At 49.2% G+C, this 15077-nt stretch overlaps 7 protein-coding genes across 7 annotated transcripts; 2 read left to right on the forward strand and 5 right to left on the reverse strand.

The window, feature by feature from the left end:
• Positions 1-310: 310 nt before the first annotated feature.
• On the reverse strand, positions 311-973 carry N7455_000378 (uncharacterized protein; the record flags this gene model as incomplete). The annotated part of the gene is made up of 1 exon (XM_065603796.1): positions 311-973. The coding sequence occupies one exon, from the start codon at positions 971-973 to the stop codon at positions 311-313; it is 663 nt and encodes a 220-aa protein (XP_065462287.1).
• Positions 974-1661: 688 nt separating this feature from the next.
• On the forward strand, positions 1662-2903 carry N7455_000379 (putative PP-loop ATPase superfamily protein; the record flags this gene model as incomplete). Its single annotated transcript, XM_040952087.2, has 1 exon — positions 1662-2903. One exon carries the CDS (start codon positions 1662-1664, stop codon positions 2901-2903), a length of 1242 nt encoding a protein of 413 aa, XP_040817217.1.
• A 609-nt stretch (positions 2904-3512) lies between these two features.
• On the reverse strand, positions 3513-3878 carry N7455_000380 (LYR motif-containing protein; the record flags this gene model as incomplete). The annotated part of the gene is made up of 1 exon (XM_040952294.2): positions 3513-3878. One exon carries the CDS (start codon positions 3876-3878, stop codon positions 3513-3515), a length of 366 nt encoding a protein of 121 aa, XP_040817157.2.
• A 713-nt stretch (positions 3879-4591) lies between these two features.
• N7455_000381 (putative Ras guanyl-nucleotide exchange factor RasGEF) lies at positions 4592-7826 on the reverse strand (the record flags this gene model as incomplete). Its single annotated transcript, XM_040952301.2, has 6 exons — positions 4592-4672; positions 4725-5153; positions 5208-6706; positions 6903-7097; positions 7155-7479; positions 7575-7826. 6 exons carry the CDS (start codon positions 7824-7826, stop codon positions 4592-4594), a joined length of 2781 nt encoding a protein of 926 aa, XP_040817359.2.
• Positions 7827-8851: 1025 nt separating this feature from the next.
• Positions 8852-9718, reverse strand: N7455_000382 (zinc finger HIT domain-containing protein; the record flags this gene model as incomplete). The annotated part of the gene is made up of 2 exons (XM_065603797.1): positions 8852-9580; positions 9648-9718. The coding sequence occupies 2 exons, from the start codon at positions 9716-9718 to the stop codon at positions 9067-9069; spliced, it is 585 nt and encodes a 194-aa protein (XP_065462288.1). The 3' UTR covers positions 8852-9066.
• A 1809-nt stretch (positions 9719-11527) lies between these two features.
• On the forward strand, positions 11528-12776 carry N7455_000383 (NifU family protein). Its single transcript, XM_040952269.2, has 3 exons — positions 11528-11848; positions 11921-12454; positions 12521-12776. Exons 1-3 carry the CDS (start codon positions 11564-11566, stop codon positions 12662-12664), a joined length of 963 nt encoding a protein of 320 aa, XP_040817385.2. The 5' UTR covers positions 11528-11563; the 3' UTR covers positions 12665-12776.
• Positions 12777-12809: 33 nt separating this feature from the next.
• Positions 12810-14231, reverse strand: N7455_000384 (uncharacterized protein; the record flags this gene model as incomplete). The annotated part of the gene is given in 4 exon segments (XM_065603798.1): positions 12810-13174; positions 13235-13576; positions 13645-14008; positions 14028-14231. 4 exon segments carry the CDS (start codon positions 14229-14231, stop codon positions 12810-12812), a joined length of 1275 nt encoding a protein of 424 aa, XP_065462289.1.
• Positions 14232-15077: the final 846 nt, after the last annotated feature.

The raw sequence follows: 15077 nt of genomic DNA on the forward strand, positions 1-15077 counted from the left end.
TTACCCAACAGCGACGTACTTGATGGAATAAAATCCGATTAAAAATCTCACCCCCAACTCGGATCTCTCTAGTTCGTTGTATCTCTGCAATCTGATGATTGGGGGTGGTGGTATTGTCCGCTAAACACATCGATGTCTGAGAGACCACCAAGTCGCGAGGATACAGTGTCTCCGGCAGCGTGACGATAATCAGAACGAGTAGGATAAAATAGAGGATTGCAAGGTGGTAGCTCGCCAAAAATTGGTTTACTTCGCCAAGTAGACCTCCGACTATACAGAAAAGTTAGCTTCAATGCTTGAGGCTTGATTGTCATCCCTCACTCAATATCCCAGCTGGGGCACATATGGTTGTCCCCATGACCCATAGTCCGATTCGGAAGCCACACTCATGGCCCCAGGATATATCGCCCAAGATAGCGAGGCCAACGTTCAGTCCTGGCCCTGTGCCGATGCCTTGAAAGAACCGACTTGCCATGAATCCACTTAGATTAATTGATCTGATAGAAGCGCAACCACTTGCCAATATAGCAATGCTGGCGCTGACGAGGAGAACGATTCTCCGGCCGTATGAATCGGCAAAAGGCTTAGCTAATAACATGCTGAGAGAAATCCCCAAAGAGGGCATTGCGACACTCCACGCAATGGCGGTATAGGGGGCCCTAAACTGAGCTTGGAGGTCTAAAGTGACGGGGATATAGATGGTGGTTGAGTAAATCAACATAAAGCTGTAAAAGATCGCTACTATGAGGCAGCATGTTTTGGAGGTTTGACTGAAGTTCAATGGGTCGAGGGGGTCATTTGTAGGGGTTGGCTCCAGTGGCACACCGTATGGATCAAGTCTTTCAGTAGTACCTTCCTCTACCTCCTGGGGCGTACTGCCAGTGTCTTTCATCTTGATTGCAGATAAGGGTGGCTCAGAAGTCAAGTTACAACCCTCGCCTTGCTTGATCTGCGATGGTTTATGCTGTTCCATTGGGGAATAGGGTGGACAGTGTTTGTATGCAGCCAGAATATATAATATAGAAGCAATATGGAACAGGAAATGCGGGAAGGTCTAATCTTCGCCGTCTAGACTTTCAGTGATTTATTCGTAAAGCAATCGCTGTTTGAGCAGTACTACGGATGGGTGTTTGAGCTAACTTAATATAAGCAATTGTGCGCAGCTTATCATACCAACCCCAGGGATAAACGTTTGATGATCTATCTGCCATAAAGACGAGACTGTTCTTAGCAAATCATATAGGGTTTAACTTCACTTGCGTAACACCACCGATAACTGAAAAAAAAAAAAATACGTGGTGGAGCGCCAGAAGATGGCGTTTTGAAATCCTCATAAATCAATTTACTACGAGCATATTGTCAGTCAAAATAGATAGTTGTTATAGTTACATTGATACTAGTTTAGGCACCTTAGACATGGGCTTCAGCTAATTTGAAACGCCAAATTGTAGTGCTGCCAGGGCTATTCATAGCTCGGTTTCTCTTATCAAACTCATTTAACTCTCTAGACTGACTCCTTTTCTCCAAGGGCAAAGACCGAGTATAGCCCGTTGATATAGATCTAACCTTGGAACCCGCGCCCTGCGCACGGACCACCCGATCGACCGCGGGGGGAAAGAAATTCTTTGCCGCCACCAAGTCACAGGCCTAACCAACTCATCATGGCACCTACGGCATGTTTCGATTGCAAAGAGGCGCGAGCCGTCATCATTCGACCTAAGAACAGGCACAAACTCTGTCGCGCCTGTTTCATCAAAGTTTTCGAAACCGAAGTACACGAAACCATCATTGGCACCAACCTCTTTTTCCCCGGCGAGCGAGTCGCGATCGGAGCCAGCGGCGGCAAAGACAGCACAGTACTAGCAGCAGTACTGAAAACCCTCAACGAGCGATATAACTACGGACTGGATCTGTGTCTACTGTCCATCGATGAGGGCATCCGCGGTTATCGCGATGACAGTCTGGAAACTGTGAAACGCAACGCTGTGCAATACGAGATGCCGCTTGATATCCTGGGATATAGCGAGCTTTATGGCTGGACGATGGATCAGGTCGTGGAACAAGTGGGCAAAAAAGGAAACTGCACGTACTGCGGTGTGTTCCGGCGACAGGCGCTCGATCGAGGCGCCGCCCGCTTGGGCATCAAGCATGTCGTCACGGGCCACAATGCGGACGATGTTGCGGAGACTGTCATGATGAATCTCCTGCGTGGTGATCTGCCCCGTCTGTCGCGCGGTACTAGTATCGTCACGAGCTCCGACGCTTCGGATATCAAGCGCAGTAAGCCTCTCAAGTACGCTTATGAGAAGGAGATCGTTCTCTACGCCCACCACCGTCAGCTCGACTACTTCACTACTGAATGTATCTACTCGCCTGAGGCGTTCCGCGGCAGTGCTCGCACCCTGATCAAGGATCTTGAGAAGATTCGTCCCAGTTCGATCCTCGATATTGTCAAGAGCGGCGAGGACATGGCCGCACTTGTACCCATGGAAGTCCGGGGTGCCGGTAAATCCCAGCCGGCTGGTGCAGAAGAGGAATCGGCTGGTGGCTGCGGTAGTCAGAATGGACGAACCAGTGGAGGGGAGATGGCTGCAATGGAGAAGCAGCTCACTGAAAATGACGTGGCCGAGTCTCTCGAGACTGAAATCAAGATTCCTAACGGTACACGCGTGAAGCCGAACCGTGGCCCAACGGGTAAGGCTGTCAAGGCGCAGACTATCAAACACTGCGAGCGCTGTAACTACATTTCCAGTCAGCGGATTTGCAAAGCGTGCACACTTCTAGACGGTCTGAACCGGAACCGACCCAAGACCGCGATCGAAGTTGGGGTTGGCATGGAAGACGAAGAAAGCAGTTCAACTTTGATGAGACAGATGGAGCGTGCCCAGCTCAGCGCTACCTGAAGAGTCTATCAGGAAAGCACATATATTCAAAAGCCCATCTTTCAGCGCCAGCGTCCTCGGGGTTCTGGGACATTTCCACCATGACCCTTTTGCTAGGCCGTCGCCTCTGCAACGCAATCACACCCAGTGTCAACATCAGGTGTCCATTCTCGGTGCCCCAAACACTGTGCGGCAACCCATGTGGTTCGCAATGAACAAATTTTCAGATCCAAGGATCTGAATATCAAATACCCCAATTTACGACTGGAACGTCAATACGAATGCCTGTCTATGTATCCAGAGTTAATACATAGCATAAAGAAAGTCAAAAAGAAAAAACAAGCTCATGGTACTTGACAATGTTCTCTATTTTATTTTATTTTATACATAAAAACCGTAGTATACAAATCCCAAAATCAACAATAACAACGCCATTCCATGGAATACATGCTTCCCAGCAAAATCACATCTTCAGACAACTTCCAACCAAACCTAGAACAATCCGCCTCTGCCGTAGAATCAGAATGCAGATCATCTCCACAATCGACATTCCACTAACAGAACAAGACGAACCAAGCAAAGCCAAGGCAGTACCGAGCGAAGGAATACCAACACCTCAGCACTGCTCAACTACTCCTTCCCCTCGGGAACATGCAGTTCAGGCAAATCAAACCCAACCCGTCTCGCCGTAAGACGAATCTTCTCCTCCTCATCCATACTCATACCCGGGTTGTAGCGCTCAAGGAGGTCAGAGTAGACACGCTGGGCGCGGGCATATTGAGCGAATTGATCAGCTTCTTGGGCACGGAGGGTTCGTTCCTCGTCTGTTTTGGGGATTGAGAAGGGTAGAGCATTGGATTGTGACGATGTCGCTGGTGATGAGCGGAAGATCGCGCGCAGTTGTTGGTGGAGTGGGGAGGGTGCTTTGAAGTTGCGGCGTGGGAGTTCGCGGAGGAGGGCGCGGTAGGTTGTGCGCGCTTGGATTGTTGGGGACATTTTGAGGGCGGAGGATGTACCGGGTTGTGGTTGGTTTTATGGGTTTGGTTTGGTGGTTTGAAGACCCTGGTGCACCGGGGGGTTTGGAGGTGAGATTATTATCTTTGGTCTGGAGATGGTCGGAGGTTGAGATAGCTGGGTGGATAACTGATTCACGTGATTTGAAATGTATGCGGCGTCCGCTATTTAGTGCTACTAGTTTCAACGTTAGCTCGGGTCTAGATAACTACGATATTGTATGTTATATGGTTATGATTTTATTGGATAGATGGAGGATAGAAAGCGATATATGCATAAATATGTCAATATATACCGGGTTAGGAAACTACTATCTGCAAGACAGGCAATGACCATCACTACCCACTTTATCACGCATATGTACAAAATGTAGTAACGGAGCTTTTTTTTTTAAAGATGCATCACCGTTACAAGCGTCATATCGACCCCCGCGGGGGAACCGGGTTCATAACGAAAAGCAGGCAAAAGACAACAACAGTATTTATCAATCATATAGGGGCGTGGCGACATGAGAAAGGAAGAGTAGAGGAGGGGAGGAGAAGCTATGAATGGTAGGGTAGGGAGGGTAGGTATGAAGGTAAGAGGAAAGATGTTAGATAAGATGGCTGTGTAGGAGAGAAACCTCAATTCGTGTTGAGGCTGATGGAGATGAGTGCCCGGGGTTGTCAGAGGTATGGTTGAGGAAGCGACAGGGTTTAAGAGCGCAACCAGCCGAACTTCCTTCGTCCCTCAGCTCCCGTGGACGGTTCGACGTGCAAGCTACGAGCATACAAGTCCTAGATAACGTTAGTGAGAAGAAACAATGATTCACGATAATAAAGATCTTACCTCTTCGTCTCCAGAGAGCTTCGAGTCCAGGATCAGTCGCTCGATATCGTCGAATTTTTGAGCCTGCGGATGAGGGCTCTTTTGGCTTCGCTGAATTCCGAGAACAACCTCACCCATGACCTCGAATTTTTTCCAGTTAATGCGAGATTTGTTCTCGCCAACAAATGTCTTGTTGCCTTCTTCCGCAGAGACAAGGTCGCGACGGTGGAGAGGTAGGAATGGGATTCGTTCCGAGAACGAATTCTCCCAGGCAAGGCGGTAGGCAAAGTGACTTCGTTGGGTGCTCATGAGGATGACCAAACGCATGAACTCTTTCTGAGCTGGGATGGGGATCAGGTCTCGAGTTTGCGTGAGGCGGTGGACAGGGGTGCCGTTGATGGCAGCGATTACAGCACCCAAGGAGTTGTAGTTGTTTTGGCGTCGGAGTTTCTGAGAGGTGTTAGTTGCTTCTGACCTTATAGTAGCCGGATCGAGAAAACCTACCACGGCGATGTTCATGAACTTCTCCAGCGCCTGCGCTCTATGCTTAGGCTTATCGCGTAAGAGAATCAGGCTGGCCACGAAGAAGGCTAGATGATTGAATTGCTTGATCATCCGATTGACATTCGTCAAGCTCTTGATCTTATCCTTGTCCATGCCCGAGATGCTGACATGACGCACAAGATCACGCGGCCGGAAGGAGTTGTACATGACCCAGTCAACCCGCGTCAGTTCTCGTGCGAACTCCTCTTCTGGGGTATCCATGAAAATCCGCCACTGGAGTTTGCCAAGTAAAGTCTTATGTGTTAATTCAAGACGCAAAGCCTCTTTTTGGGCTGCGTCAAGGCTCAACAATGTGAATGACTGGCTGGTAATGCTGTTCGATTTGTCGGGATTCGAGGAGACTGAAAGAGTGCCTGAGAGTCGTGATGTTGAGTCATGCGGCCCACTACTGAGATCCAGCGCACTCATACTATAGATGGGGTCTTGTTCCTCCTCGGTGTCGTAGGTGTTAGTGCCAGAGGTTGAGCCAGGGAGAACCGCGGCTGGAGAACTTCGGCCGGAGTTGTCGAAAAATGTCTCAACCAGTTCGGACTCCTCGAGATCAGTATCACCCCCATATGCCCAGCCAATATCATCGTCTTCTGCATTTGAGTCTAATTGCGACCCGATCTCCTTGGCAGCAAACATGTAGAAATGGCTCTTTTCGAGTATAGCGACAAAGTCAATGATCCGTTTGCGAAGGTTGGGGTGAGCGAAATCTCCAGGGTAGTCCGACGCCCATTGCGCCATGACATCAAGTAACCGCAGCTGATCCGCCATGCGAGCCAACTGGTCCTCGTTGCCCATCTCATTTCGCTCGAATCGGCTTATCAAGGCACTTAGGAGACTTGCGGGAGCGGCAAACTTTCGGTACAGGCATAGGAATGTGGAACGGAACTTTTGGTCTTGTTTCGACATCGGCAAGGAAATCAAACGATCGACTAGCTCATCGAATGATAGACCTGTCTCTGCACTCGAGTTGCTCTCGCTGCTCGGCTTTGGCCGCACAACTGCGCCAGGGCTCGTGGGCCGGCTCTGTTCATCGTCTGCCTCGTCTTCCATGTTTAAGAAACTGTTGAAAGCGTCGGATCCTCCACTGTGTCTCCAGGCGTTATGCAATCGTTGCTGACGGTTATCGTGATTGGGAGAGTTTAGTTCTTGTGCCGACGGTCTGTGGGTATTTAAACGCGCTCCGGATGGCGGAGTTTGCGGTCGCACCGGTTGCGAGTTACTGCGGGCATAACGGTGGGGATTGGACGTATGCTGCAAGTGGTTTCCATCAGTTGGGAGACGGTCCTCAGCATCCCCGTCGACACATTGATCTGAGGCCGTTTGTGGGCCGCCGGCGGCTGTGAACACGGCTGAGGGGTTTTCGGAGTTGGCACGGGTATGGTGCCAATCGTGGGCAGATTTGATTTTCGTCGGTGAAGCCAGAGGAATATTAGGATTATCGGAGAGATCTAATAAAGAAGAGGGGTTAGAAGGGGAAAAGCAAAAAAGATGAGTCCACTTCTATGGGGAATGACAAGGTAGCGAACGCTCCTACCGCGACCCACCTTGGCCCGCTTCCGCTTAGGGGGGTCAAGGCACATTTCAACTCCGATGGCTTGGTGTCCGAGAACAGAAAAGAAAAAGGGAAAGGAAACATTTGCTTACCTTCTCGAGTAGAAATCACTGCCTCCAAAACCAACGCTATACACATGCGTTGAGATCGAGGCGACGAAAACGACGTTCGATAGATCTCGTATCGATCATGGATCGCATCCACTTCAGTGTCTTCCAAAGGTTCAGGGTTGACATCGCATTTGCAGGCAACCTGCAGGAAAGGAAGATCCGACGCAGCCAATGAGTCTAAATTCCGGGGAAAGTCAGCCCCCCATACCAGGTACATCCCGTGGTTGAACCTACCAATAAGATTTGTCGTTAAAGAGAGTCGATCCGGTTTGGTGGCATCATGTAAAACCAGAACTCCGTCAATGACTGGCGTGGATTTCTCGCGCCCGGTACGCGGCCAGATAATCTTCTTGTCCTGGTCGAACTGAACCTGGGTCAGGTCGACTTCCATCAGATGCACAATATAGACCGATCCATTCAATGACATTTTCTTCTTGTTCATAGGGAAGGCAGGCGGGTTCTTCATATCGAGGGCACATTTGACAAAGCTGGACTTGCCGGCATTTTCTTCGCCGGCCACTGCAATGGTCACTTCGGGGAAGCCGGTCTTGGTGGATTCCTGTAGAAGAGGGGAAAAGGAGGTGTCAGTAATTGAAGCTCTCTGTACACTGTAGCCATGAACCATTCATCGCCCTAGATCAATTCAAGACGTACCCCCTCCTGCTGAATGAATCGTGTGCGCTTGATCGCCTCGCCCGTAATTGGCGTCCTCTCATTCTCCTCCAGCAATGTGTGTTCGACCTGCATCCCCGTTCCTGGCTTCTGCGCCGCATCGAGTTTATAAAGACCCCCCGGCGGGGCTGAAGCGGTTCGACCTCCCATGCCTGGTCGTTGTGAAGCTGTAGCAGTCATTGCTTGAGCTTTGTCGCTGTAAGCTCTCTCTCGGCGAGATTGCTGCGAGATCATGACGGAAGCGGTCGGCAGTTGCTGAGGCCACAGAATGGCCCGGTGTGACAGCGCTCTGATTACTGTGTAAGTTCAGAGAACGAGCACTGCAGCGCATCCATTGTTGGAACAGATCAAGTTCGGTAGAGCAGCGAGGTAGCCATCCGAGATGTGGTATCAAAATTGCCACAGAGTTGACATGAAAACTACCCTAATTAGCCGGAGCTGCGTCGGATATCTTTGTCTTGGCGCAACGGGGAAGAGAAATGATAAAAGCAAACAGAAAATATGGACAGATCACAAAGATTGGAGAATATATTGGGGAATATGAAATTGGTTTAAGATCATCCTTTTGTTTTATTATGAGATTCTCGCGTTTCATTGGAAGCCTAAAAGATCTTCGTGTTTGTGAAAGCGGCTCAGCTGAACTCGACACATGGTAATATCCCAAGGTCTCAAAATGAGTGGCCACTAGGACCGAGGCTGGGTCTAAGACGATTTCACTTAGTCGATAGGTCTACATTGTTGCATTATGTCCTAACAAGTTGGTATTTGTTGCTTGACTAGAGCTGCAGTAGTAGCTGCCTTGACTCTGCCGTGTCAGCTCGGAGCTGTTCGTCTTTGCAGTACAAAGTACCTACTGTGTAGGTAGGTACTACTCCGTACTCTACAGAGTACTCTACCCTCGTCTTATAATGTCTCGTGCTCCATGTGACTAGTCAGAAACATGCATATTCCGAGTTTTCAGTACTTTGGTACTTTTTCCACCGAAATTTTGGTCTTCGGAGTTCTGGGCCGTTAGCATATGCTCCGCTTTCTTGGGGGCGCTAAAAGCGCCGCTAATCTCACGCTATGTAGGACTTCGGCTGGCCTGTGGCTCGCATGCTAACGTACGCTGTATTCGTATGTGCGATATTGCACTTGATGGGCCTGAACACCCTAGGGTGCTCATCGCTTTGATCTACCCGTGGACTAGCAAATGCGCTTGTCAGACCTAGGAACCGAGGGTAGCATGGAATAACGAATTATATATAAGACTAAGGAGCCCGTATTCATGAGTTGCATGAGGCCGAATGTGACTGAAGCTGTCAAATCTGACAGCTACTCTATTGAAACAGCCAAGGTAGATCAAAAAGCCCCACCATCTCGTAGCATCTGCATGTCTCACTTACACGGACTCAGGATATAAATGTGGTGCAATCAAGGTATGTGCCGACCGTCCAACTGGCATGTTGCTTTTTCACCAGAAAATATAGCTGACTCAGGCTGAGTCTGAGTTGCTCTTCTTGACAAGCGCCATAAACCGCATGAACGCCTCGGCGGCCTGGCCAGTCTCCGTCCCTTCCTCACAATCCTGCCTTAGCTTGCGGACTCTGCCCAGGCCGCGATTGAAGCCTTTCTCGGACGTCCATGGGCCACGGCTACGAGGAGCGAACCCTCCACGGCCTCGGCCGCGGCCGCGTCCACGCCCACGTGCGGGGGCTGTATATGATTCCTCCCATTCTTCTTCCAGCGTTGACTGGAACATATCTTGTAGCTGACTGCGAAGTTCGGGGTGCTGGCTGAGCAGCTCTTTCATCTCTGCTGACGCCGCCACTGCTGCGGGGGTCATCACGGGAGCGCTGGTGCCAGTTGGCTCTGCATGTTCAGGGCCGTTGGTATCGTTCTCGGGTGTGGGATCGACATCGGGCGCCGGAGTGTTACTCGGTTCCTCATTCGATGGTGGCTTCGGAGCGCAATATATCTTGTGTGACTGGGTGCATGCAAGTGAGCAACTACATCGATAACTCTTAGCAACTGGTCCACGTATGGGTAGGGATGGAATCATAATCGTGTCAGTACCTCATCAGTCCGCATGTGGGACAGCGATATTTTGAGGGCTCTAAAGAGCAAACCTCACAGGAACCAGGCATTGTGTCGATTTCCCAATGAATCCATCAGCTGCACAGTGATCAAACTTGCTCCCTCATTTTTCACTGGTCCACGTCCTGCTCGAGAATGATGCAGGATAAGCTAAGCTACCCGATTTGCATGATTTGCACGAAAATCAAAGAAGCTCGGGTCATCTTTCATGCCTCAGGCATCAACTATAGGCAGGCACACGCATCACAAGAAACTTATAAATAGGTGATGTGCTATATATCTAGATACGAAGGCTACACAATGTATGCGAAACGCGCAAAGGGGATGTCGGATTCCCCCCCCCCGAGACCTGGTTGGAGCCTGCTCATCCACGTCCAACCTGGGAAAATCTAACCCCTGTTTAGTGTGACGAAACAAAGCCAGAATGCACGCGATACATCAAAAGCCGGCCACGTTTGCATGGGATATGCAGGGGGTCATGTCTTCACCCACCACTCGGGGAGCCAAAGGATGATATCCATATATTGGCCACGACAACACTTGTGGGGATACCAACCCGGCCATACTAGGTGGATCCCGGTCTCATTTTATTCGATGCCAATCCCGGGTGCGAATGCAGTTTGTTGAGATTGCTAGTTACCTTTCAGTTGATATGTCCGCCGGTTGATTTATGACTTGTTGAGATCATGTTGGTGCCCATCTGCAAGATCCTACGGCACTCTGTCCGATTTGTTGCGAGCAGTCCTAGTTGCTAGATGCCACTCGCCCTGCAGATATCCAAAGTGTGATACCTGCATTATGCTGCTGCTGCTGCTGCTTCTTGGTCTAAGACGGTAAGGGATTTGTTCCGCTACCTGGTTTATCTCACCACCCTCTTGAAGCCATCACAACCTACTGGATCCAACTCATCAGTGAGGTGTTGATGGCTCCTAACATTATATTCCGTTTTTTATCGCACCGCTGCAAGTACTATGCAGGCACCACCGCAACTTATGTTAGATAAAGCCGTTACTTCTCTCGGGTCAGTATTTCTTTCAAGGCCGAATCAGGGTTGCCATCACAAAGTCGGCGCCTACTGCTGCTGTTTGATCACCGGGTGTATCGGGTGTGTGACGTGGTTGGAAAGCGGACCTATGCATACAAGTACATCTATCAACTATGGAAAAGAGAGAACTCCCAGGCCATGACTGGTCTACTGAAGAGAACTTGTTATATTGTTAGCTATCTTTGAAGGATGGACTCATCCTTGTGTTTATGAAATGCGAGAGAAGCTTGATGTAACGTGGCAAAATGTGGTCTTGTCCTCGTCAGCTTCTCTTTGGGGTCGAGCTCAATCATTGCATCGCTTAAGTCTTCAAATGGTGTTTTCAGATGCTCATTCTTAAAACAGGGCTGAATCACATCCACTATACCAGACGACTTTCATTGAGTACGGATACTTCTGACAATCCGCGAGGCTAAGTTCATACTTCAATGCCCTTCCGTCATGAGACTTTGGAAGTTCTAGGTTCTTAAAAGGTAGCCTCTGCTACGAGGCTAAGACAGGGAAGAAGCTTACTTCCCTAAAGACTGATTGCAAGGAAGGTTGCAGATGATGGTACTCTATCTGAGTGTAAAACGAATCACAAAATTTCGTTTCGATATATGATCTAGGATGACAATTGACCATGAACTACTGGTTTCTGCAACCTCCGACAGTCGGCACATCCATAGTTGTAATTGTGCAAAACATCTCTTCTCATTGGCCGAGAAACTATCTTCATTTGTCATCCGGCTATGATTTAAAATCACGTGCAATCAAATTGCGTCAGAGCGGCAGCCGAAGAGACCCTCGAGTGTTTTTTCTACAATTCACCTGTTACCAACTATCTTTGCACATTTCATTCTATAACAGAATGTCTTTAAGCACTCCATTTACAACAATGTTCCGCCGCGCTCTACTGAGCACCCGTCTGGCCACTCCCGTCGAGTGCTCCGCCCGAACAATCAGACCGGCATTCGCACGCTACAGATATGTCTCCAGCGCAGCTCGACTCCCGACCATCACAGCATCAGAGACCCGTCGCCGACCAACAGTGCGACCACACCAGCAGCCCGCCTCACAGGGTGGAGTGAACGGTCTCTCACCAACCAGCAAGCGCACCATTTTCATCCAGACCGAGAACACCCCCAACCCCGACGTAAGTTCCAGAGCTCAATTATCTGATCTTTACAAAAGAACCCGAACTTACCTCTCATTTTTGACAATCTAGGCCTTGAAGTTCATCCCTAACCACCGCGTCCTCCCTGAGGACTTCCCCAGCACATTCCTCGAGTACATGTCCCCACGATCAACCCTTGCGCCACCACACCCATCCCCGCTCGCGGCGAAACTGCTCGATGTCGAAGGTGTCACATCCGTCTTCTACGGCACAGATTTTATCACAGTGACGAAAGGCAGCGACGCGAACTGGGCGCACATCAAGCCGGAAGTCTTCAGCATCATCACGCAAGCTGTGACATCTGGCGAGACCATCGTGACGACAATTGAGGGTGCCTTTGACGGCGAGCAGGAGAGTGGCGAGGACTCGCTCTCTTATAACGAGGACGATGACGAGGTTGTCAGCATGATCAAGGAATTGCTCGAGACTCGCATCCGTCCTGCTATCCAAGAAGATGGTGGCGATATCGAATTGAAAGGGTTTGAGAATGGTATTGTTATGCTGAAGCTGCGTGGTGCTTGTCGCACCTGCGATTCCAGCACTGTTACGCTGAAGAATGGTATTGAGTCTATGCTTATGCACTATGTATGTCCTTCCCCGCTTTCCAATTTGGGTTTGATATAAAGGCTGTTTGCTAACTTTGCTATTCAGATTGAGGAGGTCAAGGGTGTTGAGCAGGTTATGGATGAGGAGGAGATTATTTCCATGCACGAGTTCTCCAAGTTTGAGGAGAAGCTGCGCCAGCAGAAGGGTGCTGCTGCTACAGCTACCGCGCCTTTGGACAGTGCGCCGTAAAATATGTCATTTGGGAGCATATACCTTGTACATTAGTTTTTGAAAAAGGAGATGAATTCTAAGTATGTAATTGGATTACATTACTTACAACTAACAGAAATCGTTCACATTACTTCGCTCTTTGGTTGTTTCTAGGCCCGTCTTCTCATAACTCTTTCGTAGAAGTACTCCGGCTCTGTTCCAAAGCTGGTTGTCCCCAGTCTTTCATCCATTCCGAATCTAATACATGTTGAGCTGTGACTCTTTCATTTGGCCGATAGATCAACATCGACCGAAGCATCAGCTCAAACGCCCTCCTTCCTCTTTCCGTCATAGTCTCTAGTCCCGCCTCAACCCATGGCTCTTGTATAGAGTACTCAACCCTCTGGCCTAAGCCCCTTCGCGCAGACATACCTGGCTTCAAAATCAATTCACCCTCTTCATTGAACCAATCCAGTCTTCCACTCCACTTTGCCCGCCACTCCGGAGGTAAGACGCCAAGTACCTCGGCTTGCTCTGCGGTAACGCGGTCTGTAGTTGCGAAGAACGCCTAAAACAATGGGCGGTAGCCAGCAATCTCCCAGATGGTACATGCAAGTGTCCAGATGTCCGCCGCAAAGGAGAGCGGCTCATCCGAGAATCTGGCTTCGGGTGGCTGGAGGAGAGGAAGGGTCTTGGAGGAGAACGTCGGTGATATATGTGGATTGAAAGATTCTCCGAAATCGCTGAGGATGATCCTTTCCTCGCCAAAGTCAATGTCCTCGCTGCGGATACCAAACCAACCGGGAATGAATACTTGCGCGGGTACACCATTCGTCAATGGCTTTCCATCGAGACGGACAATGGCCTCTGCTTCTGGCTTTCCGAATTTTTCGTACAGCTCTGATGGGGAGAGACGATCTATCGCTTCAGGAAACTGGAGTAAAATATTGCCTAAATGAAGGTCTAGTAAATGGTGTCAGCAAGGCAGCCAGCTAGACCCACTTATCAACATTACATACCACCGCCATATACAACGTGTTCACTATGGAGGAATCCGACTCCTTGAATAAGCTGAGCCATAATCGACTGCGCGACCTTGGGTCGGAAAAGCCCGAAGGTTGAAGCCTCTTTGGCATCAAACAAGCTCATGCGTGCAGGCGGAGTGATGATACACTTATGCTTACCATTAGGGCCGTCAGCCCAAAATGTGTCGACAAGGGGTAGGATAACTCCTTTTCCAGGTCTAGATGGCGCGTTCTCAAGAGAAGATATAAGACTATCCTCCTGCGTACAGTCACTAGCATCAGCAGTGACCACCTTCACTGCCACATATTGAGCCTTTTGTAGATCATGGGCTAGCCATATGGTTGAGTATCCTCCATGCTCTGAGCTTGTCAATCACTCGATAGTGAGCATTATCTAATTCATCCCCGACTTGTAGAGGATGATATCCTCCAGGTTGGTACCTGTCTAGGTCTTCGACATCTTCAATCAGTCTATACTGGGACATTCCAGGTCGTCTATTTGATGTAGAAGATTTGTTGGAGCGAGCTGTATAGCGGTGTACATCATCTTCTGTCCGGGTAATGAATGTGCGCATAGACATTGTCTTTCGGACATGGAATTGAGTCGATAGGAAATCGCATGCCTGTCTAGAGAATCGCCACAAGTCTAGGCGAGTGTGTTAACATCTGCAGAAGCAGCATCTAGCATAACGACCTCGGGACAACCGGTATGCTTAGATAACTCCAGAGGTCTCATGAATTAGGTTTGGTTAGCTCGGGGGGTCGGGGGGCTGTGGTTTGCAGTGTACCCCTTGGCTTTTGGGCAACCAATCAGTGGGCCCTCATTTCAAGCTCCACCACTTGACCCTTTCACTTTGCTCTGCATGTTAGTGGAAATGACTGGTTGTCCACGAAGACAATTATTTGGGTATGACGACATACTACATACGGTGGACATATCCATGTACCTAGGTATTATACAAGTCTAAGATACATGGTACTGTATCCATTGATCATTCTAAAGCGTCATGTAGTACTATCCTAGCTTGGCGTGTCTTGGCTTTAGGGTTTGAGAAACAGAGTGTGTATATTGTATGTACATCGTAGGTGATTGAGACTAATTTCCGGAAGTGCTATATATATGTATTAGTAGTGACTGCTGTGGACACATTGTTTTAGATTATTAGGTACAACTAGCTGTATAGCTCCTCAAATTGCGGGGTAATATGTAACTTCAGCAAAAGAAAGGAAAGGAAAGGACAAGAATATAGGACGTAATTTCCCAACTGCACCTCATAAAGGCACCTAATAACAACCCTGGAATAGCGCGTACATTAGCAAACAAGTAAAATGAGCCATCTTCAACGGTTGGATGTTGCAACAGGTTGTGCCAGGGAATAAACCCGGTCGGAAGGCCCGGGGCACAGCCTGATTCGTCGGAAAGAAGA

The sequence above is a fragment of the Penicillium solitum genome (genome assembly GCF_028829755.1).
Source record: "Penicillium solitum strain IBT 25940 chromosome Unknown utg000001l_segment0_segment0, whole genome shotgun sequence".
NCBI lineage: Eukaryota > Fungi > Ascomycota > Eurotiomycetes > Eurotiales > Aspergillaceae > Penicillium > Penicillium solitum.

Bases quoted from the DNA above. Each gene is read 5' to 3' on its own strand.
- N7455_000383 (XM_040952269.2), top strand. From the start codon at position 11,564: ATGTCTTTAAGCACTCCATTTACAACAATGTTCCGCCGCGCTCTACTG. The intron at 11,849-11,920 runs GTAAGTTCCAGA...TTGACAATCTAG, and splicing joins AGAACACCCCCAACCCCGAC to GCCTTGAAGTTCATCCCTAA. The intron at 12,455-12,520 runs GTATGTCCTTCC...TTTGCTATTCAG, and splicing joins AGTCTATGCTTATGCACTAT to ATTGAGGAGGTCAAGGGTGT.